General features: G+C 42.6%; 1 protein-coding gene across 1 annotated transcript in view; it reads right to left on the reverse strand.

Moving 5' to 3' along the window:
* The window catches only part of LOC142582159 (neural cell adhesion molecule 1-like), a 51,876-nt gene extending 51,740 nt beyond the window's left edge, over positions 1–136 (reverse strand). The window contains exon 1 of the mRNA XM_075691554.1: positions 61–136. Within this exon, the coding sequence (XP_075547669.1) occupies positions 61–136 (76 nt within the window). The remainder of the gene's footprint in view (positions 1–60) is intronic.
* Positions 137–23,338: the final 23,202 nt, after the last annotated feature.

Genomic DNA, 23,338 nt, shown 5'->3' on the forward strand with positions numbered 1-23,338 from the left:
GCGTCTCGTGAATGGGACTCAGAGAACCGAGGGACCACGACGTTGCTAACGCAGACACACTTTGCTTGGCCAGTCTTGCAACACTTGAAACACTGGAGGGGCTTCGGTACGACTGGTCGCACTGGATGGCGGACATGTTTTACTTTGACGTGGGAAGGAAGGCTGTCTCCTACAAACAAAATCTTCCCACGGCGTGTGTTTCCCAGTCTGAAAATTCTCGTAATAAACATGCCCCTTGTCGTTGGCAAGTCGTCAGTCGGGATGGCAATGTCGACGTCACAAATATGTCCGCAGTACCATCGCCGCCTGTAGGGATCATTGATCGCACCTTTACATTATCGATCTTAGTTAAATTACATAGGCCTTGTAGGGCGCTGCGATGTAACACCTCGACTACCAGGATATTATTGTGTGAGTTAATTTTCACGTCTTTAATCTCATTTGGTTGCAATTTTCTTGAGCAACGAACAGAGCATCTGCTTGTTTAGTAGCAGCCAATTCGTCACCGTGTCCACGGGCATGAAGAGCACAGTGTGCGGCCAGCGCTGCGGTGCACTCTGCATGCTAGAAGCGCTTGTCGGCGAATATGCCTGCAGTAGTCTTCTTTTTGCTGAACTACACTTCACGAGTTTAAAGTGACCGTCAAACGAGTCGTAGTTGTCCGAGCATGACTCAGTCGCCTCGTCGTCTGTATTTCTTGACGCACTCCCACGTTTCTTGGACGTCATCCGGCCTGACGGTTGCGCACCAAGAAGTTCGTGGGAGTTCTCTTCATCGATTGGAGGAGGAGGGCACACTCAAGGAGCGGCAACTCCCAGAAATGCACAGAAACAAAGCGTAGGTCTTTCTATCGTGTTCTTCCCGACTGGTAGCTGAATTTTCATTTCTTGCATTGGGCTATTTCTCCCGTGTGTAGCATAAACGCCCTGAAGATTATAAAATAAAAGCACTCGTTTTCGACGTATGTTTCATAAATGTGCTTCTACGCTCTATTTTTCATGTTTTCATGGTATTGATCTGTTAGAGGAATTAATGACCACGTTGGGGTAATTGTTGGAGTAAAAGCTGAGAGGAACATCATTTTAAAGGCGCAGTCGTGGGCCCTAACTTGTATGAAATGTAGTTCGCCTTCTCTTTCGCTGTATGTTCTTCCCTAAGTTATATTTTGTTTCATAAGCTACATGTGACGGCACATCCTGGAAAACTTTATTGGATCCTAAGAAACTCGACGGCATGGGTTACTCGATTTTCTCTATTTATGCCCGCAATCATTTTTAATAACAGACTATAAGATTTACTTAAGATTGCAGATATAAATATAAAAGTGTAAGAAGTGAAACAAGAAGAAATTAAGAAGATTTTTCGAGAACCGCTCGGGCAGACAAAAAGACAAATAGGGAAAAGCCTTTTACGGTCCCTGGCTGTTCCCTGGCATTGTGAAACCTGTTAGTTTTTCAGAGCACGTTTTGCATTTCAGGTCATAGAGGGAAACTACATGTTGGAGCGATAATATTACCACACGGAAGAAGCGCTAGACAGCGAGAAACTTTGCCTTGCAAGCACTATGGTCTCTGGTGACAAGAACGTTTCATGCTGCTATTGGTATTTTGCAATGTAACGGAAATGTACTGAAAGTAAAGACGAGGGTGACTAGGAATGAAGAGCGTCTAGCACGATTTTTAAGTGAAGAACTTTGTTTCTCTCCTCGTGCTTTGTCTGACTTGTTCTTGTTTTGTTTTTCGAGGCATCTCTGAAAGCATTCGCAAAACTTTCAAAGAAGCTCCCTTCTGCATTTTATCAGAAGGACATTTTTTTTGCAGGTGGGATCTTTGATTTCTTACCCTTCGTTCTGCTTCATTAAAAAATTAAATTGATGTTATGACGCAATTCAGAGCTTGGGAAACATAGCATTGGTTTTCATAGCAATAAAGACTTCTGATAAAGCTACGGTACAATAAACTAGTCGTGCTTTCTTTCTTTTTTTCCAGTTTCCTGTGCTGGCTCCAGCACGGCTTAAGATAAGGGGCACAGGAGGGGTCAGGTATAGTCTACTGCATGGAGAAGTAATTTCTTTTTAATAATGCACCTTCACAGCTAAGCTCTACATATAGATGAGTAATGTACCTATTTGAGTGTCGATGTCAATGTCCTCGACTAAATCGAACCTGTATTTTCTGAGCAGTTTTTATCGTGTGCATCGTTCTGAACATTGTCATGTTTAATAGCTCCCTCTACACTTTTGCATAATGCATGTGACTTCACGTCATTATTGATTTTAAGGTCAAAAGTTCTCGTAATTCTGCGTTTTCAATACAGTCGTCGGCGCCGCCTTACTCACGATGTGGAACCGTGCCCGAAGATATACTAAATGTACACCAGCAAAATTTCGGAAGCACTTGAACTTCATTGGCTTCCGGTGAAATTTTCCGACTGTGCTCACAAAGCACTCTTAGTAACTATGAAGAACCCAGAATCAGGACCTAAAATCTAAGGAACAAAGCATTATCAAAAACTAAGTTTTTTAAAGTTTGTCAATGAATCAATCAATAGCTCAATCAGTCAGTCCATCAGTGAATTGCTTTTATTTTATTTTCCTCCTCAGAAGACGAGGAAGTTCACTACTGACATTTTGCCGCTAGAAAATGAGTGGTTCACACTCTTCTGTGGAAAGATAACATGAGCGCACCTCTGGACGTGCATTCCGATGATAATGCTCCTGACTTTCTCCCGCTAGCATGCTAGCAGTAGTTTCTACTGAACCTAATTGCAATATCAGAGCAAATAAAGATATGAAGACATAGCTATCAGTGAATGAATGAATGAATAAATAAATAAATAAATAAATAAATAAATAGCTTAGCATACTGTCTCCGAGCACTTAAGCGGGGAGCTCTGTCTTAGATGCTCTTCCAAATGCCGTTTAGATGAACTTGCAGTGATTTTAAAATCAGTACTATTGGTAGTTATAAGAAACCTTGCAGCCATAGTCTACGGAATCTTTTTCTGTTTGCTTTTCTAGGTTACAACGTCAGTGCTAAACAAAGTGTAATAATAATAATAATAATAATAATAATAATAGATACGAGCGCTATGCTTTCCGTTCAAGGTTTGTTCAGCTTCCAGTCCAAACCGTTCGGCAGATTTCCGCTGTTCTGCATTCTGACGTAAAGTGACCGAAAGGTTGGTGGAGCTTCCCAGAGACGCCTCAGTGATGCCGCGCTTGAAAACAAAGAAAGAGGACTTCATGACAGGAAATGCATTGGCAGGTCAAAGAAAAAGGTCGGAGCATTCGCAAGCTTGAAAAAGACGAAGGAATGTGCATACCAGTCCCGCAGGAATGACCTGCGTAAGATTTGGTTACTCAGTGCCAAGACAGCCGGAACAACTCCATCATTCTAGGATCTTAGTGTAGTGGACAGCTGGGAAAAAAATAAAAATAAACGCGACTCTCTGAAAGCCTCAAGCGACTGCCTTTATTTATGTATTCTGCCAATGAAAGTACTACAGACAGCTAAAGGGGAAATGGACAGACAGGATTGAACCGCAGCAAAAACGAGTCATGGTAAAAGCCTGCCTTGCATAAATGAAAGAAAATGGTGCGACGGCCTCATATACTAAGCAAAAAAAAAAACTATTGAGCATTTCGTGCGCTAGGCGTGCGTCCGTTCCAATGTCAAGAGAAGAACAATGCCGGAGAGTGGCTTCTCTCTTCGTGAAAGTGAAGTGGCCGTGCCCTTGAAGACCCACTGCTGACGGACACACTACTACCATCTGCACGTCGCCAGCCTCAGCTAAGCCACTTTTTCACCAACTATGCTGGCGCTTCGATGCACACAGCTTGTACTTCTAGATCGCAGTCACTTTTGTTTCTCTGCATCGAGTTTGGGAGTTGCGTCTCAGATGCACACGTATTGCACCGTCACTACGATATCTCTGAAGGGAAATTTTCTTTTCCTTGATTCTTTTAGTTTCCGGTCTGCAACTTCCCGCGTGCTTTTTAATAACAAGTATTCATTTGTCGATAGAAACATGTTACAAAGGGTATTTCACTTAATAGTTTATTGAAAACAAATCATTAGACTATCTGGCTGGATATTATTTGATGCTTACAAAAAATTAAAGCGGTTGAGCTGCTCGCCAAATTCGTTGAGCTTAAAAAATAGCTAGCTCCTGCTCACATTGCGACCTACAGCAGCGCAGAGTACGTAAACGTGCTTATAGGCCATACGATTCGCAGTAATTTGGTATATTTGGCCAGTAGCTTGTTGTTCGCGTACAGCAATGTGATACCAATATTCGGGCGCCTTCTTTTAAAATACGAGACCCAACGCAATACCAAAGCGTACCCACTATAAAAGAGGTAACTGTGTACAGTAGGTGTGCTTTAGTGGAGCTTTGCTTTTTCCCTACTTTTCTTGTTTAATAGTGGATATATTCCGGAGCACGTCAACAAAGGGTTCTACTTGTGTACTTGAATTTCTCGAGATGACTACAACTTAAGTATAGAAAGGGACCTCCTAATTGCAGCGGAATTCTACAACGGACTCGCGGTATTTTTGAAAATTAGACATTTTAGTTTTAAAAAATATCTTTCTGCTTCAGGAATCAAACCCAAATTGACTGCCTCTCCTTCCACCAAATGACTTCGCCCAGGAAAAGTTGAATGTCGCAGCGTTTTATGTACTCTGACACAGTGCTTCTATGCCTGCAAACTTAAAAAAAAGAAAGAGAGAACTGGAGAATGCAGAAATTATGTGTCAGCTCAGTGTTCACTTTTTATGCATTCCTTTCACAAAGAATTTGGGGTAATGTGCTTTTTCATGAAATGCCTTGAATTTGGCTCAACGCTGACACAGGTGCACTGTTTACTGCTTCGGTGCGTTAGGATATGGCTCATATGTTGTGCAGTCGCGTCAAAGAGACGCCTTTCCCGTTATGGAAAAAAAATCAACTCAGGGACGACCCCAAGGAGGAAAATTTGAAGCTGAATCGCTAATTTCATTTTCATTTATTTTATTTAGGCCCATTTACAAGCGAATGGCAAGGTCCAAGGTAAAATATGCTTATTGATGCGAACGTCACCCCAGCTGGCCAGCTCTATGCAACACCTAATGTTCCAGACATAGAGGCACATGTGGTGAACAGGTGCTCTAAAGAAGTGCAAGTTGCGAGCATCTGCTTTCTGCCAGCTGTAGTTTTGGTACCGAAGCACTATGGCAAAAACAAAGGCTTTCTTGAAAAAGTTCTACAGCCTTGATAAATGACGCCGTTTTACAGAAGTTTCATTCCCCAGAAGCTTGAAAATTATGGCCAAGATGCCTGAAGAATGTGGTTTTGGCGTGAGTCTTTGTTTTTATAAGCAGGTCGGCTGCACTGGCAATACGTGCAAGACATAACCTCTGTACAAATAGGCAACAAAATTTGCCCGAATTGCGCTATCATCCACAGCAGGAAAAGTTAAATTGCTCTTTGAAAATGCCGAAGCTCCTTTGTGGTAACGACTAAGTTCCGCTGGTAAACTTGCTAGATGTTTCATGTTGCTCTAATTGCAAACTTATTTGGAATTTCTTGTTTTTTGGAAGATCACATTTTCTTGTGCTGCCAAGCTCACGGTGGCACCGGCAATCACACATAGTAAGACGTTGTGGAATTTTCATACACAACTCATGAAAACTCTACCTAAGGACAAAACACAACTTTCATTCCATACGTTTCTTTACGCAGTGCTGCGTCCCTTAACAAGGTTTTTCACACGTGTTCGTCACTTTACTGGGTAAATCGAAACTGTCTATTGAACCACTCCTATTAACTCTAATGGTTTCCCCCCATTGTTCTGCTGATAATTGTTGGAAAGCCTTTCCGATTTAAAAAAACAATCGAATGAAAAATTGAGACAAAATATAAAAGCTCTCATAGTTATTCGTGTGTGTGTTGTTTTTTTTATCTGGTATTTTGTAAGAGCTTTAATAAACTATTTTCCTCTTTTGTCGAATACATACATTTTCATGTGCTACTATTGAAAAGAAAGAGAACTATATTGAACTTTGTATCTTGCTTCAATGTTTTCCTCCTTGTCTGTGTTTAATAATTACAGCGCATCTCATGAATATGGCATGTAGTTGTCGGGACGTGAGAACACGCTTGGTATATTTTATGGAAAAAAACGCAGTTTGTTCAAGATGCTTAGAAATGGCAATAGTATACAACCACAAAATCTTACTATACTCATTAATAAAAAGATAACTGTCACGTGGTCACGCATACCAATTTATTTAGAATAATGAAGTGAAAGAAAATTCTATATTCACCTCTAAATCTAGTATATTTTCACCTCTCGGGAACGCAGAGGAAACTACATTTGCGTAGGCATCTGCCCGAGGGTTTCAAGCTGAAAGCACTGTTTAAGTTGCCCTCTAGCTCGGGTAACTTTTAACCGATCGTTTTGTTCCGAGAAGTAATATTTATTTTTGGTTTTCTTTCCTCTGGTAACTGGGGTCGCTGGCGCGAAGTATTTCAAAATGGATTAAATTTATCCCGGTTTAAAATTTACTGCAGTCCTCTAAATTGTAGCCTCTCTCGGTGGCGTCACTTGAGTTAAAATGTTCTTTCTTTTTTCAGCACATCTACTTAGACAAAGTCAATTCGATTTCGTTCTTGTTTGTGAAGGAATCGATAAACGAACGAACGAACGAACGAACGAACGAACGAACGAACGAACGAACGAACGAACGAACGAACGAATGAACGAACGAGCGAACGAGCGAACGAGCGAACGAGCGAACGAGCGAACGAACGAGCGAACGAACGACTATTGCATGATTATTCAATTGATTGAATTATTAATTGGTTAAATAATTGATTGATTGGTTCATTTTAACGTCCCACATCAACTTATGGATTAGTAGAGGCGCCGCAGTTAGCGGCTCCGAATTCATTTATGCTACCGGGTGTTCTTCGATGGCTGGCACACTAAAAGGACGGCACACCACTGTTTTCGCTTTCAGCCACCATCGGAGAGAGAGAGAGAGAAAATGAAGAGGTAAATGCAGGGACGTTAACAAAGGACGGGCCCGGTTAGTTACACTACACTTGCAGGCGGGAGAAAGGGTAGAATAGATAATAAGTACAGGAAACAAAAATAGTAGAGTCATCGTTAATGAACTTACAGAGGAATGTCGGCTATCACAAGCGTCCGTAAAGTCCAGTCGCCTTCAGGAAATGCATAGGGGCCTTTGTGGCCTTGTGCATGTACGAATGGTCCATGGTGCCATGATTTTTTCAACCGAGAGCGCTTTGTTATCCAGTCGGTGGAGTCTAGCTTATAGAGCACATCTTTGTGTGTAGAACAATGGGCAATGGCACAGAAGGTGCTCTATTGTCTGGTGTCACCGGTACAAATTTCATGCCAGCCTGTCAGCCATTCCTATTAGGAACGAATATGCATTTCTAACTGTGACGCCCAACCACATGCGACACAATAAAGTTATTTCGCCCGCGTCAGGATGTTCATGCCACAGCCAGAAATTCAAAGTGCGACCTCGTACACAGCTGCACAAGTGCCATAACCACTGAGCAACCGGAACGAGTGCTTTCTAGCGGAGCGACTTCGCTATCCGAGATAAAGCAGTCGTATTACCATTTTCTCATTTCGAGCTTTCGTATATATGGCCCTCACACAGCATATGTTTCACCGTATATTATAAACAGAGCTTCTGGCAATTGGTGAGGTAAACTAACAATTTATGACTCTAAGAGCGAAGCGCTACGCCTAATTTTGCAAGTCGTTTAACTAACTGAATGACTCTGTGGATAAGAGCACAATTTTTTTTTCGTCTTGTGTGTGTGTGTGTGTGTGTGTGTGTGTGTGTGTGTGTGTGTGTGTGTGTGTGTGTGTGTGTGTGTGTGTGTGTGTGTGTGTGTGTGTGTGTGTGTGTGTGTGTGTGTGTGTGTGTGTGTGTGTGTGTGTGTGTGTGTGTGTGTGTGTGTGTGTGTGTGTGTGTGTGTGTGTGTGTGTGTGTGTGTGTGTGTGTGTGTGTTTGGGAGAGAGAGAAAGAAGCCGTAAGAGAAAGGCAGGGAGGTTGCACAGGCTAAGATGGGTTCGCTACTCTGCACTGGAGAAGGTGGAAAAAGAAGAGAAGAGAAGAAAAAGAGAAGAGTTATTCCCGATTTATATTCTTTCATTCTGAAGTTCTAGCTCCACTTCGTGCGCATCTGTTCTCAAATTGATTACTTTGTACAAATGCGCCATTTACAGCAAAAGGAAATCTTAATTTCTAGCAAATATATTTCGCCAGTGACATGTGACAGCAATGGTGCAAGTAGATGAAGGCATCTGCGCCAAAAAGGCACCTGTTTAATTCACCTGTAAACGCGAGATAAATGTCGCCGACACTCTCACGCTCGAAACACCGGTTGTTCACGACTCGATAAGGAAAAGACTCCGCTATTCACTGGAAAACCAAATTCTGTGAAGTGCGTATTTTTTTTCCCATGTTCAGCCCAGAAATAGAAAATTCCCACTTCTCCGTCCTGCCTATCGAATGCAGGAAGTGAGTATATGTTGAAACTTGAAAAATAAAGCAAAATTATAAAAATTATAACCTTATAAAGCACACCCAATTACCTCGATAAGACATCCTCTGAAACTGTTATATATATGTATATCTATATATAATATGTATTGTGTTCTGAGCAACTGGTAGATTGACGTAAAAATAAACTCTAATAACGATCAGAAACAGAGAGAGAAGGGAAAAATGAGAGGGAGAGAGGCTAACTAGACCTTGTCTAGTTTGCTACCCGTTGCATGTGGGGAGTGAAGAAAGAGAGAAATAAGGAACGAGTCTTCATCGCAATTTCACATGCACTAAGCCAAATGAAGCATATCTAAAGTTGGCCACTTAAATCTGTCGCCTCTAGGTACTGTAGAAGAGCTCGAAATGCCTTCTGGGGTCGATGAGCCAAGTTCCTGAGACCTTTGCTTCTGTACATGGCCTGTCGTCCAGTCTATTCAAAGCACAATGGAAAGCCTGGCGTTGTTTATCGAAGCGAGAAAAGTGGCACAGAAGATGATCGATGGTCTCTTCACACTTGCGTAACGATCAAAGAGCAGGAACACGGCCTAAAGACGTTTAAAGAGAAAAGAAAATCGAAATCAGCAACCCTCTGGTAAACTACTTTAATAACCCATAATGATAGCATTACGGGTCGTTTACCATGTATGAATGTTGTTTCAGTATCGGAAATTGGGCACATAACTCATCGTGGCAGACGGTTCCAAACGAGAAGACTCAGCGGTAGCGTATGCAGGTAGCGCGGTGCCTTCTCAGTGACTCAGTTTGTCGTCTCTGATGCATTATGGAGTGTGAAGGTGTCTGTAAGGAATTTTGGGAGGAAGTACATCACACTTTTTAACTTTTTAGGAAAAATAAATATGCAAGGAAAGAAAGGGAGGACCTAGCATTTGTTAGCGTGCCGGACCAACGGCTCATACTCGGGCAGTCATTTTAATATGGGGCACATATAAAACAGCCCTTTATATAAAGGGCTGTTTTCAAAGATCTTTAAAAGTTGCCTGTGGCTGATATCACAATTGTAGTTCATGAGCTGGTCTACTCGAAGCGACGGACAATACTTGCACAATATATTGAGATGCAAAATTGACTAGTTAATAACAATTTACTAATTAAGTTTTAAACTAATTACATTATGGCCCATATTGCAATTTACACCTTCTAGTCGGGGAGTTAGCAAGGCGGATCCACTTGAAACGAATTTTTAAAGATGACACCAGTTTCGAGATAGAAATATCCGAAATTTGCGGAGAAATGCATTGGCGTTGCAGTTGATTTGTTAACAAAACGTCGTTTCATGCGCTGAAGCGCACAAGTAACTGGAACGCCAATGAATTTCTGCACAAAGTTGGGGAATTTATATCTCGAAACTGGTGTCGCCCTGAGAATTCGTTCGAAGTGCATCCGCCTTGCGAAGTTCACTGCTAGAATTTGTAAATTGCTATATGGGCCATATGGTAATTAGCTGAAAAGCTAATTTGTGTATCTTTCTTGATAAGACGATTTTGTATTTAAATGTTTTATGCAAGTAGTGTCTGCCGCTTCGGGTAGACGTGTTCATAAACCAGAATTGAGCTGTCTGGCACAGGCAACCTTTAAAAAATTTTGGAAGTGTTCGCTGAAACACTCTGCATATGAGGCTATGCATATAAGCCCATTCGTCATGTGCGTCATTTACAGTGGCGCGTGCACTGACCTGAAAGGCGACATTTCTTCTCCTCTCCGCCCTCATGACTCCTCTCCAGCAGCGGCCACAAAGGCAGAGAGTGGTGGGAAAAAATGATGGCTGTCCTTGCCGAGCGCTCCACTTCAGCATCTAAACATCCATCTCAACCTCTTCCGTCTGTGCTAACTGTTTCCCTCCCTCTCTCAATTTTCAGACGCTCCAAAGCCTTCGCGTGGCAGCGAGTGCGTCTCAAACAGCTATAATAGTTGGCGTAAGCAATGAACGCGTCCTGCAACGGGGTTGTGTGAGAGCGCGCGCCGTTTTTATCGGAAGAATGCATCCATGTGCAGGGCTCAGGCAGTGATATCCGATAATCGGACCGCATGGCAACAGGCGCTTTTTGCTTCATCGGAAAGCGTTGGGTAATCGCTGAGGGGCCAGATGCAATGATGATGCGTCACAGAGGCTTTCACTTTCATCGCATCTCACAGTACATCAGGTCGGTGCCTCCGGCACCCACCGGTGACTCAAAAAGTACCGCAGCCTTGCGCTCCGAGTACTGCGTTTCAATTGCTGAGCACTGTACGAGGGAATACATGGCCACCCAGTATCTTATTAACCTTCGGTGATCCAGGAAGCACCATCTTAAAGGCTATTAGCATGCTCTGCTCGGTTTTAAGAGCCAGGAAAATGTAGCTGCATAAAGGATATCTGAACTACCTTTATATTTCAAAAAGAGCGCTGTTTCGTTCTAAGCATTATGTGCAGCACTCGTGACCTTTATCTCATTGAAATGTTTACCAAAATATTGGTAAGTTTCCTAAATTACAAAGACCAGCCATAACAACCATAGAAGATGGAGTAATGTAGTTGCATTATTTAGCCAGGTACAGGAAAAGTTGCGAGTATAGCTTTTATAAAGGCATGCAGTTAAGAAAATTTTATAACATGTTTCTTGGCGTGAGAAAATAATCCCCACTTTCAAAGCTGGAGGCAACGGGCCTCCAGGAGAAATTCAACTCGTACATTTCTCGTAGCAGCGCAAGTGTTTCTCAATTTCAGGAACCTATATTGTGCTTAAATTCCTTTGATTTCTCACAGACCTCGGCAAACTCCTGTTTGTCGAATTTGTTCCACCACTCCTCTCTATAATGCCGTAATGGCCCTGAGGGTATGCTAAATAAATAAATAAATAAATAAATAAATAAATAAATAAATAAATAAATAAATAAATAAATAGACTTCATCGAACCAGAGGCAGGAAAGGTTTGGCAGGCGGAAGGTACCATGCGTCCGTCGTGTGCCGAAACGCTGGAGTTCATGAGCTTATGAACACGTCCGTCAAATGACGCCTTCCTGTGAACTGCTCAAATACAAGAGAACTCTGTGGCCCGGTCTCTGGCTTGCAATAAGTATTCACTGAAAGATGGAATAAAATTATTCGCGGATTTACGGGCTCCTATATAAACAAGGAAACATTCAGGATTAAAACAAAGCTTACGCAGCAGAACTCCTTGTTCGAGCACTTGTATACACGTGCCAGTTACAGTTGAGACAGTAGATTCCAGAGTAATGACTTGTCTCATCAGAGTCGTGAGCTTACCTGGTGGGTGATTTTATTCAGAGAGTGGCTGACGGCACCGTCTTGGAATGAGATTACTTGTGCGTGGCGGCGGTTCTTTCTCGAGTGAGGAATAATACTGTAGCGCTCTCTGACTGTCCTTGCTCGGTGCAAGAGAAGAACATAAGCTGCGACATAACACAGCCCAAGTAATTTTTTTTTCTAAATTCAGTATGATGTTCTTCAATGAGAAAAAAGCTTGTGGTCGCACCACGTAGACCCTTAAAGATGTTAGGATATGAACCGAGTGTGAAGAGCGCAAAATTCACTGCTTTTTACAGGAAACGTATAGTAGAAAAACAAAAGTTGAAGTAGTCAGAACTTAGTGACAACTCAGTTTACTGGCATCTAGCAGAAGTTATTACAAACGGTAAAAATATTTCTATGGCACTACCTAATTTGAGTCAGCAAGAAATAAGTATGCAAGCCCAACAGACCCGGAATTATACGTAGGTTTTGTTCACGTTCGCAGGGATCACATTAGGCGGAGCTTTTAGCGAAAAACGCGATTTCTCTCTCTCTCTCTCTCTCTCTCTCTCTATATATATATATATATATATATATATATATATATATATATATATGGTAACTGAGTTATACAACTTGAGTAAACAAGACGAAAGGGGGTTAACCGAGGGGCCAGGTTTTTATTAAGGCATATCATAAGAAGCCACCAAACACTGACACCAAGGATGACATTATGGGAAATTACTTGTGCTTAATAAATGAAATAAAGAAACGACAAATTAATGGAAATGAAAGTGGATAAAAAAACAACTTGACGCAGACGGCGAACGATCCTACAACCTTCGCATTTCGCGTGCGATTCTCTACCAAACATCGAGGCTCTACCAAGCCTCTGTAGCTCAGTTTGTAGAGCATTGGACGCGAAATGCGAAGGTTGTGGGATCGTTCCGCACCTGCGGCATGTTATTTTTTTTCATCCAGTTTCATTTCCATTAATTTATCGTTTCTTTATTTTAATTATTAATCACAAGTAATTTCCCCTATGTTGTCTATGGTGTCAGTGTTTCTTGACTTCTTACAACTTGATTAACAAGCACATGTTCAGTAGAGGTTAACTTGTAATGGTGACTTTCCGTATTAGGGCAAAGGAGAGGCATGGGCCAACTCGAGAAGGTTGTAGGCACCGAAGTTCCTTACTGCGTTCGCCGGTACGAAGGTAAAATCTTCGCCTTGCACTTAACGCGAGAACGAACCAATTAGTCTGCGTGGTGTTTCGCGCGCTGTGCAAGCATTCCAACACGGACGGCCAAGACTCGGGAATTAGCTTTCAGAAAGCCAACTCCAGATCACTCCGTTTACGTTAACCTCTCATGTTTTTCTTCTCGTTACCTCGTCGCCTGTACAAAAATTCCTTGACAGTTTTTGAATATTTCTAAACGCAGTTGTTTAGAGTTGTTCAGCATCTATGTATAGCTGCTTGAGGTGCACTGTATATACTCGAGGCATCGGTATGGTGACGTTCCAGAAGCTCACTCTATGATCTTAGGGCTTATTTCAAGTACAAAGAAGCTTCAATTTATGTTTTATATTCTTATTATTATCTAAACTATTTGCTTGAGTATACGCCCAACAGAAACTTTCTCCGCCCGCCTTTCGCACATTTCTCGAAGACAAAGCTCGATGGAAGTCGCAGCATGGTTGTGTTGTTTCTACGCTGTAGGAAGGAATGTCCTACGCAATGCTCTGTGTCATTGTTTGAGGGAAAACCTCCTTTGCAGCTCGGTTCCCCCACCCCACCCCCCCCCACCCCCTATTGACGTTTTCAGACAGCGAAATTCTCCTTCGTCTTGGACGTTGGGGTACATCACAAGAACGCGCATTCATATTGTAAGTGCCGGCTACAGACAGGTAAATCCAGAGCTTATCCAGAAATTTGACTTGGAGTTCTATGTTCATCATTGCGAATGGTTATGTGAAAGTGTGTGACACACTGTTTATCTGCATATTTTTATTTGCGTTATTTTATTTAAAAGTACCTTACGGGCCCCTGAGGCGCTTACTACTGACGGGTTGCGGGAGGCGGGGGGGAGGGGGGGGGGGGCGTGCACTGATATAGCTGTCGCAGTCGCTGGTACTGCTTCAGAGTGAAGCGTTATTTAGTTGTTTTTCTTTTTTTTTTTGTTGAATGCTTGAGAGTTCAGTAAACCTCCGCTCTCGCTATAAGCACCGGCAGTTGTATTTCTTGAAATATAAACCAGTAAAAATACGAAGAAGAGAGAGGCGTGGCAAACTTGCATTTATTTCGTTAATCGTATTTAAACGTTAGTTTATTTTCTCACTGCCTGTAGTAGCTGAGCAGCTGTGCCGTTCTGTTGTACTTGACGTCGTAGATTCAAAGGCCAGTCACCTCTGCCGTATCCCTAATGGTGTGGGATAGTAAGCGTTCAGGTGCCCTATTTTAAAGGCATGTTGTGGAGCCTAATGTTAGTAAAGCTGCCAGAGGGGCTAGCTGGGGTGATTTCATGATTAAGTGCGCTGCCAAGTTTTGTCGAAAAAACTTTCGTCAAAACTTGACAGCGCGCTCAGCCGTGAAGAAACCTCGGGCGTTGTAAATTAATCAGTAGCGCCCACGCACGGCATCATAGCTGGCGGCTTGCTTGGAATTGTCAATCTTCGTAATATAGTTATTATCTCAGTGCAATTCAACTACAACATACCGTTCCGTTGTTTTTTTATTTATTACAAATACCTACAGCGCCCGAGTTAGGCATTATCGCAGGGGGGTTAATTACAAACATAAAGGTCAACTTCGCGAACAATGGCATCATATCAGCTATGGTATTAAAAATACAATCATCGTAATTAGTAGAGAAAGACAACACATCCAATACTAACAACGTCCGATTATAAAATTTGTTACACAACTCATAAAAAGGGACACTGGAAATATTGTCTAAAACAGACTCATGTAAAGCTCTCTATGGCAGATGAAAAATTGGGTGCAGACACTGCCTCGTCCAGGAGCGAATTTCACTCTGCAGTTGTTCGCGGAAAGAAGGAAAACTTAAATACATTAATACGACTTTGGTAGGCCCTGATTTCTTGGAATTGTCGTGTCTCTTAGACTGATAATGAGGTGGTTTTAAATATATGTTCTTATCGATTCATGTGTTACCGCTGTTAATGTTGTGTAAAAGCTTTAACCTGATTATTTTTCTCCGTGTGGACAGCTACTTCAACCCTAGATTTTCCCTGATTTGCGAACCTCTAATTTTGTAGTCGTAAATGCCCGTGACGAATCTTGCAGCCCTTTTCTGAATACGCACTAACTTATCTTCAAGAACTTTTGTGAAGGGTCCCATGCTGCGCAAGCGTATTCTAACACCGGCCTAATATTTGTAAGATACAAAGCTTCCTTCCAAGGTTTAGGCTCATACTTGAAGTTCCTCTGGGAAAGGTGCAAAAGGCGGCACGCTTTAGCGCTTGTTATGTCCAATGTGGGATGTCCAGTCTAATGTCGCAGTTAAAGTGACGCCCAGATATTTGACTTCGTCAACGCGTTGCACTAAAACATTATGTAGATAGTATGAACTGGGTACCTTTTTCTTTTTGTTCGTAAATTTAACATGATAACACTTTGTTGCGTTCAATTCCATTTTCCATTTAGCACACAAGGAACAAATTTTTTCGAGATCAAACTGCAACACACTCGTATGTTCGGCACATGACACAGGATGTTACACAACGCAATCATCCGCATAGAGTCTGATATTTGAAACACCGCCTTCACTTAAATCATTGATAAATATGAGGAACAGCAACGGCCCAAGGACCGACCCTTGAGGAACACCTGTTAAAACATTAACTGTTCTCGACGTTGCACTGTCCAGAACCACGTTTTGCTGCCGTTTATACACAGAATCCTTAAGCCAACCGTAAAGTGAATCGGGGAGGTCAAGAAATGACAGTTTGTGCAAAAGTAAGTCATGCGGGACTACATAATACGCCTTTCGAAAATCAATAAAAATAACATCTATCTCTGTACTATTGTTAAAGCCGAGTGCAACGTCACGTATGAATTCAGTAAGTTGAGTGGTACAGGATAATCCCATGCTGGGTCGGGATGAACAAATTATGGTCATGAAGATGCTTAAAAAGACCAGAGTAAATAACACGTTTTAGTGTTTTACAACAAACAGATGTCAAAGACACCGGTCTTGTAATCCGCCTCTTTCATGTTCCTGTGCTGCCCTCTGACGCACACCACTGGAAACGTTTTGGAAGGGTGTTGGATATTTCGCCGGTTGATTTGTGTACCTACGCCCATGTTGAGTGTGCGTCGGTTGTGCGGTTCGTGGATCGCGATTAATTATTAATGGTTTCTCTGGAGCAACATGTCGTTCACCCATCGAGTATAGTGGGTGAACAGGCTCGAGTGCGCTGTCGTGGTAACAGCGCGGCCGATAAAGGCACTCTGAGTTCCGTCTGCCGACGCGGCTGCCTTGAGTTCGTTGTCGCTGATGTCTGCGATTACACATCGCTTTTTGTATTCCTTTTACACATTCACTAAACATTCAAGAAGCCTTAGAGCGCAGCCTTCCACGCAGGATTTGCCAAAGCGGTGCATTTGTTTACCTCTACAGCTTCAGATCACCGTTAGCTTCGGTTATTGTAGAAACGGCGCATCGCTGATCTGAAATGATCCCAAAATGTCGCAAAACATACAGACGAGTCAGTTGCGCGGCGGCCGAGTCCGTTAAACTGCAACTGTGATCCAGACACATATACATTACGGGCTGTTACTACTGATTCTCGCTTTTGTTTAACTTCATCATACTTACAGTTTGCGCGCGCTATAAAGTATTATTAGAGACAACTGTGCTCGGCATAAGTCCGCACTTATATGCCGTGTAGTTCTCTCGCGAAAAGGCGGATGCCATCGCTGACACCGTTGATAACTGAGCGAGATTATGCTGCTGTATCGAATGCACTGTCTCTTCTTTCCTGTTTGACGCAGAGGTAAACAATGCTTCTTTTGAATTAAGAAATGCTAGCATAACAACACGAACAGACCCACCATCTACGGTAATGCGACCGGCAGCGTTGGGGAACGGTGACCAAAGTACGAAATATTGGCACAGCGCTGTGTCGCCGCTTGCCGCTTATTGTGAACGTGCCGTGCGAAGTTTAGAGTAGTTATCAAATCGCTATAGGGCCGCAACCTAACTATAAGAGTGGTTTCCTTCGTCCTGACTGCTTATAAGTCCAACTCCATCGGCAGAGGGTGCACGAACTCGACGGAGTCAGGCCTAACTCAAACTTTGCTACACAGGATCAACATTGACTCAGCTTCACGTGCACGGCTTGAGAGGGCTGAAGCTCGTGCATTCCAACTTCGAAGGCACGTCGACGCATTTTGAGCGCGAATAATTATCTTTACAAGTGAATGAGCTGCAGCTATCGCGTTGTCGGTTCGACGGCTGATCACGTAGGGTTCGGTCAAGCTATCACGGTCAGCACGCTGATTTTGTCGGTGCTGTCGACACGAAAGCCCGTCGCGCTATATGACAACTCGCACCCGTAGGTTGCGACGTTGTCGGCCTGGTAGGATCAAATGGTCTCAGTGATACAGTGCTGAATAGTCGGTCAATCGTCGGCGTCTTGTCGGTCTCGTATATCGACCCAATGTTACTACGCCTTAAACAGTACATGAAGTCAGGCACGCGCTGCCACTAACAGCAATAGTGGGCCGACGCTGCAAGAAGACTGCTTCAGCAACGTGTTTTTGAAGTGTCGCCCAAGTGTAACGCAGAGGTTTATCGATAAATTTGACAGCCGTCAATGCAAGGCGGCAACTACGTGGTTCACGGTGCAGTCCGGACCAAGCCCTGGCCCTTTTCTGTTTTAAAGTAGAGTTGCAGTCTTACGCACGTTTTCGGCACCTTACCGACGTCGAGCTACCAGTAGAGTTTCAACGCGGTACACGGCACGAGCGTTTTCAACAGCGCGCGTCCGAGCGCTTTTTTCATTCCGGGGTACTTCCCCCGATATCTGGCCGCGCGGCCGCGCACGCGTCCCTTCTAAAACGTTTCGCGACTAATCCGGGGCAGCGCGCATGCGCCGTGGAGTCATGAAAGAGGCGGATTGCTTGCCAAATCACGACAACCACTTTTAAATATAGGAGTTACATTGGCCATTTTCCAGTCACTAGGTAATCTTTGAGAATTTATTGAGTTGGTAAATAATTCACCGAAGATAGGAGCAATACTGTGGGAACAGCGCTTCACGACGAGATTTGATATACCATCCGGACCATGAGCAGAATGAGGATTAATGTGGCACAACATAGCCCTAATTCCAGCCTAATTTAAAACGATGCCATGCATTTGAGGTAATTGTTCGTGTAATTCAAGTATCGGAGTATGACGACATGCTGTGAAGACGGAGTGAAAATATTCGTTAAAGCTAATCAGCTTCTTTTGTGTCATCAGTGAACATATCACTTTCATGCCGGAGAGCCGGAACGCCAACACTGTCTTTTCTGTTACTTTTGACATATCGTCATAGCTCCTTAGGGTTAGATCTTATTTTATCAGCTAGCGACGACAAGTATGCTCTTTTTGCTGCCTTTAATTCTTGTTTCAAGTATTTAGTTAGAGTTCTAAGCTTGTCATATAAGTTCTGACTTGGTGCTATCTTGAATGCCTTGTATACTCCGGCCTTCTTTCTTATTGACAGACGCAGTTCTTTGTTAATTCAAGGTTTATCCATTCTACGTCTAGATGATATCACTCTTGGGGGAATGTATCTAGCGACCAAAGACAGGATTTTGTCTCTGAAGACAGCCCATAATCCTTCTATGCTGTACTGACTACTGTATTCCAGCAGTCTGTTTTGTATTCGCCTATCCCTAAAAAAAGTTGATGAATGTATTGATTAGTTCAAATTACCCGGACAAGCATGCCTTAATCAATAATTGTATCGTATAGACTATTAATACAAGATGGCTTCTCAATACGGTTGCAGTAAACACGCTGTCCTAAATATAATCTCTATATCACCAGGAAGAACAGTGGTTAGCTGAAAAAAAATCAGCAGAAACAGTTAAGACGGCTCACGTGTGGGAATGCTAAAGAATTATAATCGCTTAAGTGAAATGTTTTCGATTGTTCTCTTCGACGTGCATTAATGCTCTTTCTGATGAAGCGATGCGTGCGTTTGCGTATGCGTTGGCCACAGTTCGGAAATATTCCGACCATTTTGCAGCCGATTCACAGCTACCGGTGAAGCTGACACTTCGGAGTGCATCCCAATAGACACAGCACCAATGACATCCGAAGAGCAAGTGACGCGCCCAAGGCAGCGAGTGACGTGTGTGATCACGCACTTATTAGGCACACTTCATTTTATGCACTCGTGATTGGGCGTCCAGCGTGCACCGCAGTAGACGCAGCACTGATGAAATCTGAAGAGCACGTGACAAGTGGGAGGCAGTGACGAAGACAGGGACGTGACGTTTGCAAACGCACCCACAAGGCATCACTTTAGTCAGCCGTAGCCATAGAGCCACCGTGGCATCGGGGAAGCGTGCTCGCCTCGCCCCCTGGAAGCCCGGATTCGATTCCTACCGTAGGCGAAATGTACCGAAATTTCTACTTAATTACATTAATTAACTTTGTTCAGAGAAAGCTGCCTGGAGAATATGACGTCAATCTGAGCATTCTCACGTGTTTTTACTCTTCGCGCCATCGGACATTTTTGGTACCATCTTTCGGGCATGGGGCATGTAATGCTTTAGCGTTAAAGAAAGACACGCACATTGTCAAATTTTAACAAAATGACATTAATTTACTCGATGTGCATGCGTCTTCAACGTACCGCTAAACGCCTGCTTTGCGCGTGTTGAAAATGTATGTTGACCAATATCACCTTTCATGCGGGCGTCGCAAATGACGTCTACAAGCACCTACGTTTTGAAAATGACGCAAAATCGAAGACACTAACAAGGGAAACACAAAGGCCTGATGTCTTCGTTCTTCCACGTTTTCTTTTATCGATTCTGTCCCGACTTTCCCCGCTTACAGTAGGTCTAGCATCTACGCGCCGCGGCTAAGAAAACAAGGAAGGAAATCACCCTTAAGTGCAGAGATGCGTCAATTTCAGAATTGCGTTTCCCTGGGCTCGTTGGCTGCACATCGCACTAACGGTTTCCCGCAGAACGCATTGAGGCAGACTGAAAGGGACCCCTACACACGACCCTGACTCAAGCCTGTGTTGTCGTCCCTTTCTGCCCTGTCAGTGTGTTCTGCTGGAAACCGTTTGCGCCATGAATGTTTACTCTTGGTTGCGTCAACAGCGAACTTTATGAGTGAAAACAAGCTTCCGTGGCCTTCGAGATCGGCATCGATTACATTGCCACATCAAGAATAAGTGTGATACCTTTACTACAACACTCTACCTTTAGTATCTCGGCACCATTTGTTACCTTTAGTGACCACCGGACAGGGACAACCAGACATAAAGAAACACGGGACGCACATAAGCGCTTGGCCTAACCTCGCCCCTGACCTCCTCACTTCCCTCACCATATTTGCTTTCTTATTCATGTCTCGTCTTCGAGTATATTGTTCCTACATAATCGATATCTACCTAGCATGAATTAAGAATAATGTTTCAGGTGTAAATTTCAAGTCCAATGTAACGATTGACAATAGAACGAAATATTCATATACAGCTACGTGTTTACCAGTTTTACAGTTATTATGCACATTGATTACTTTGTGCCAGTGACACACCAACGCGGGTCGGTAATTGTACTTGGGCTACCATAAGCTCGTTCTGAAAGGAGGCAGCGAAACGTTATTGCTAAATTGAATTATTCGTTCAAAAATGTCAGTAGAACATTAGTGGATAGAAAATACAAGAAAGAATTTACTCGATAAGGGGATTCTATTTTAATATACTCATCTCTTTGTGTGTGTTGTGTAGTGCGTTGGCCTGAATCCTGAAGGAACCCGATACTATAGCAGTGTAGCATTATCAAACTTTTCGCGCTTCTCGCTTAAAATTTTGAAGTGGAACGTCTTTCAATTCGGTCAGTACAGGAGGTTGCTTGCTAAAACCGCATGTAGCGAAAACGTGTAATGTTATTGTCTCTTATACCTTTTCATCTCTACTATATACCTGTAGGCTGCATACTGTACTGTATACATTTTCATCAGTTCAGGCGCTGTTTAGGCCGGTGTTTTCATTTCGTCGCAGTCATTTGTTTAGTAAAATTAGTCGCATTATGACGGTGGTATTATTCTTGCGTATAACACAATGTGCGCAGAGTATTTGCTTGTACTGTTAGAGATTAATACTCATATCTGAACAACCCTTTTCCCAAACAGAGCGTCTAAAGGCATAAAACGTATCGTTTTATTTATACAATAGTGTAAATAATAATCGCTATGAGCTTTATGGAGTTAAATATTGCAAACAATCAGTAGGTAGGACAGCGCGCCGATGAAAAGCAATATCTTGGCTTTTCTAAACTTCATAGGTTAAAAATTGTACGAAAATATATAAAGTGCACAGTCATCTCACTAACAATAAGTAAATATTAAAAGAATCACATAGGACATTACGATAACTACAATATTTATTAATCATAGAATGGTCAGATCGGTCATACTTGGTTTAATTAGGTGACTACCGAAGGAAGACGACACGGACTAGATAGACCTTTGATAAAGCTTTGATAAAGAGATAATGAAGGCGCTACTGACTGGAGTGAGAAAGCCAATGACGCTGACCACTCACACTGAATAGTTCTCGGAGAGGAACAAAGAAGCGAATGCTGATTGCGTTTTGGAGCTGTGGTGAGAGCGCACGCGATCTTCCTCGGAGCAGAACCGAGCTGCTTGCACTGCCAGCTTGAGAGCTGTGCCAGTACAACTACATGGAATACGGTCGACACAGTTTAAGGAGCGACAGTTTTCTTCTTTGCTGTCTCCTGCAAACAGACAAAAGCTTCACGATCGCCTTGCCTGACTCTAGTATTCAGTGTTTGAAAATAATGTACCGAGAAAAATTAGTCAATTAGATTATTGTTTTCGAGCTGTCCTCAGTTTTATACCACGCGGTCATTTGAAACTCCAGGCAGTGTCAGTGTGGTCGAAGAACGTAATTCAGTAGCAGTGTAATGTGCTCAAAAGAAAGGAAAATTCTCGAAAGAAGAAAAGATGCTAAATCATTAATATGACAAGCGTGTTTTTTATAATGATTACCCACAACGACTTCAGGCTAAGGAAATTTGCAAAAAAAATATATACAACCATTGCATTTCGTAGGAATCACTGCCAACCAAATTCCTCGTGCCAAGAGAGACATCTGCTTTTTTAATGCTGCCGGCAATAAACATTATCAGCAGAGGTACCTTGACTTCAAGGTAGGTTTGCCGTGTCAGATGCAAAGAAATGTCACGGCCGATGCAAGATTGAGGTAGTTGGAGATCGCTGAGAGCGGCCCTCATACTCTTGTTCACATAAAAGGACGATGGCGCTAAGGCCTCGGTATGCGCCAGAGTTCATCATTTTCATTAATCAAGGAAGCCATACTGAAAGATAATTCCATCACTTTGTTTTTTCCCGTGCTCTCAAGCGTAGAAGGAAAATTGCCCATACTTCACTTGTAGAGCGCAAGTAGTTCTTCAAGGCGCCTTCATGTTCTTGTGGTCGACTGGCTAAACTTTCGGATTGAATTCCTCAAGTGATGCAACACGGGTATCAGGATATCCTGTACCTATCATTTCCTTGAACTGGCATTCTCCTTACTTATAGAAATAAGTACACACAACCGTTGAAAGCATATCTGCCACCTTAGGTGTTTCTTTTTTATTTCTGACGATTTCGCTATGCAATCTAATGTTTTATAATTCAACGCCGCCCAATTTTTTTGTATAGCTTTAGTGTAGTTACGCATTCTTTGCAGCGTTTCAGATGCTTAGTTATTTCAACCTAATCAGTTTTATTTCCTAGATATAAGTTCCTGTCACAAGATTAGAATGAATGATAGGAGCGTTCATCTTAGAAGAATGTTCGAAAGGAAAAAAAATCTAACTATTTAATAAATTGGTCTCACGGGATCCTTTCAGTGTAGATAGCCGGTACTGAGTTACAATTCTCAAAAAGCAGAAACATTTTTGGAGATGGCGTCTAAATATTGCGAAAATCAAGAGACTTTCTTACACGTAAAAGGAGGTCGTATTTACTTTTGTGGCGCTACGATCCTTCATTGCCTCCAAAGACTGGAATAGGCTTCTGTCGTGATTTTGCGCTTTTCTTTTGTGATTGTGCAGTTCAGCTTTGTAATGCATGCTAGAGAGCTCTGCAGGTCGAGTCACGGAAGTGCTATGATTTTTGTTGTATAAAAGTAGTGCCGACCGCATGAATTTCCACTATATTAGCCATGACGAAGATGATAATTATTTATTGTATTTCGGCAAAGTGAAATGTATTTGTTCGGTTA

Source organism: Dermacentor variabilis, chromosome 5, assembly GCF_050947875.1.
Source record: "Dermacentor variabilis isolate Ectoservices chromosome 5, ASM5094787v1, whole genome shotgun sequence".
Lineage (NCBI taxonomy): Eukaryota > Metazoa > Arthropoda > Arachnida > Ixodida > Ixodidae > Dermacentor > Dermacentor variabilis.